General features: G+C 42.2%; 1 protein-coding gene across 3 annotated transcripts in view; it reads right to left on the bottom strand.

Annotated features, from left to right (window-relative positions):
* The window catches only part of LOC127750011 (uncharacterized), a 201021-nt gene that overhangs the window by 169326 nt on the left and 30570 nt on the right, over positions 1-1125 (bottom strand). For 2 of the 3 annotated variants that reach the window (XM_052270393.1, XM_052270391.1), the window contains one exon: positions 269-394. The exons of the other annotated variant lie outside the window; for it this stretch is intronic. In XM_052270393.1, the coding sequence (XP_052126353.1) occupies positions 269-370 (102 nt within the window). In that variant the 5' untranslated portion in view covers positions 371-394. The remainder of the gene's footprint in view (positions 1-268; positions 395-1125) is intronic. 3 annotated transcript variants of the gene reach the window in all.

The following is a 1125-nucleotide window of genomic DNA, read 5'->3' as shown; positions in this document are numbered from 1 at the left end:
GTCTGTAATTTTACAGACTATGGTAATTTTACCAGACTTTTACTTGGCACTAAGTATACCTAGACTTTTTCTGTAAAATCTCCCCCAAAATTTTTAACAGTGCTCCTTATTAAGGCAACGATAAATGGCCTCACTCTTTTTAACTGAGACACATCACTCCAGCACTATCGAGTATTAAGAACATTTCAAACTAGAACTTTTGCTCACCGTTTAAAACAAAACATTAAATTCCACCAAATTTATCCTACATTAAGACATAAAAACGAACCGTAAACTGCCCGCAAAAATGCACTGCAGGACGGAGGATCTGTCCTAAGTCTTCCTGCGTGCAGAGAACGCCAATCAATTCACAGACGTGAACTAAAACCATGACTGCCCTCAGAATGGTAAAAACCTGGATAAGCAAGAGAAAAAGTTAGGATATCTGATAACATGAAAACACCCATTGAGTGAGCCAAGAACCAGGCCGATGAAACAGTCTCGTCGACAGGCACATGTCCCGAGATAACTTTCGCGCGCTGGCAGCGCTGCTGGGTATAACGTTTAGTACGAGGATGTTTTGTTCAGAGCAATGTACTATGCGCAAATAAGGACCTTAGGCAAGGTATCCATCAACAACATCTCTAGTTCAGTGTTTGCGGTTCCTAAATGATGATAGTACCCTATGGAGGGCAAGGGGCCACATCCCAGGACCTACCGAAATCACACCTCTGCAAAATCGCCGTAACGGACCGCCCGAGGCGACCGGCAGGCGGTCAGCTCTGGCCCTGCACCGACCGCGTGTCGGTCAGCGCCGACCGTTTGCAGGACTGTGAAAAATGATAGTGATTTTACCGATAATTTGTGTAATCCTTTACAGAAATAGTCGTGTGATTTTACAAAACATTTTAGTTTGATCGAAATTCTATGGTAAAATGACAAGTACCTGAAAATTTACAGATTCTCTGACTTTTTCGAGAAAACGAGACAAGAATAAGAGAGGACATCCAAATTAAAACGGCTGAATCTCCCTCCTATGGTGTCAAAAGTGCCATAAATGAATCACAGCTACAACTCACTCCCCAAACACCTGAAGGATATTGTCTCTCAAAACCCCTTTAAAAAAGAAATTAAAAAACTTCCTCA

The sequence above is a fragment of the Frankliniella occidentalis genome, unplaced genomic scaffold, assembly GCF_000697945.3.
Source record: "Frankliniella occidentalis isolate FOCC.00 unplaced genomic scaffold, Focc_3.1 Scaffold121, whole genome shotgun sequence".
NCBI lineage: Eukaryota > Metazoa > Arthropoda > Insecta > Thysanoptera > Thripidae > Frankliniella > Frankliniella occidentalis.
This window is presented reverse-complemented; position numbering and strand designations above follow the sequence as displayed.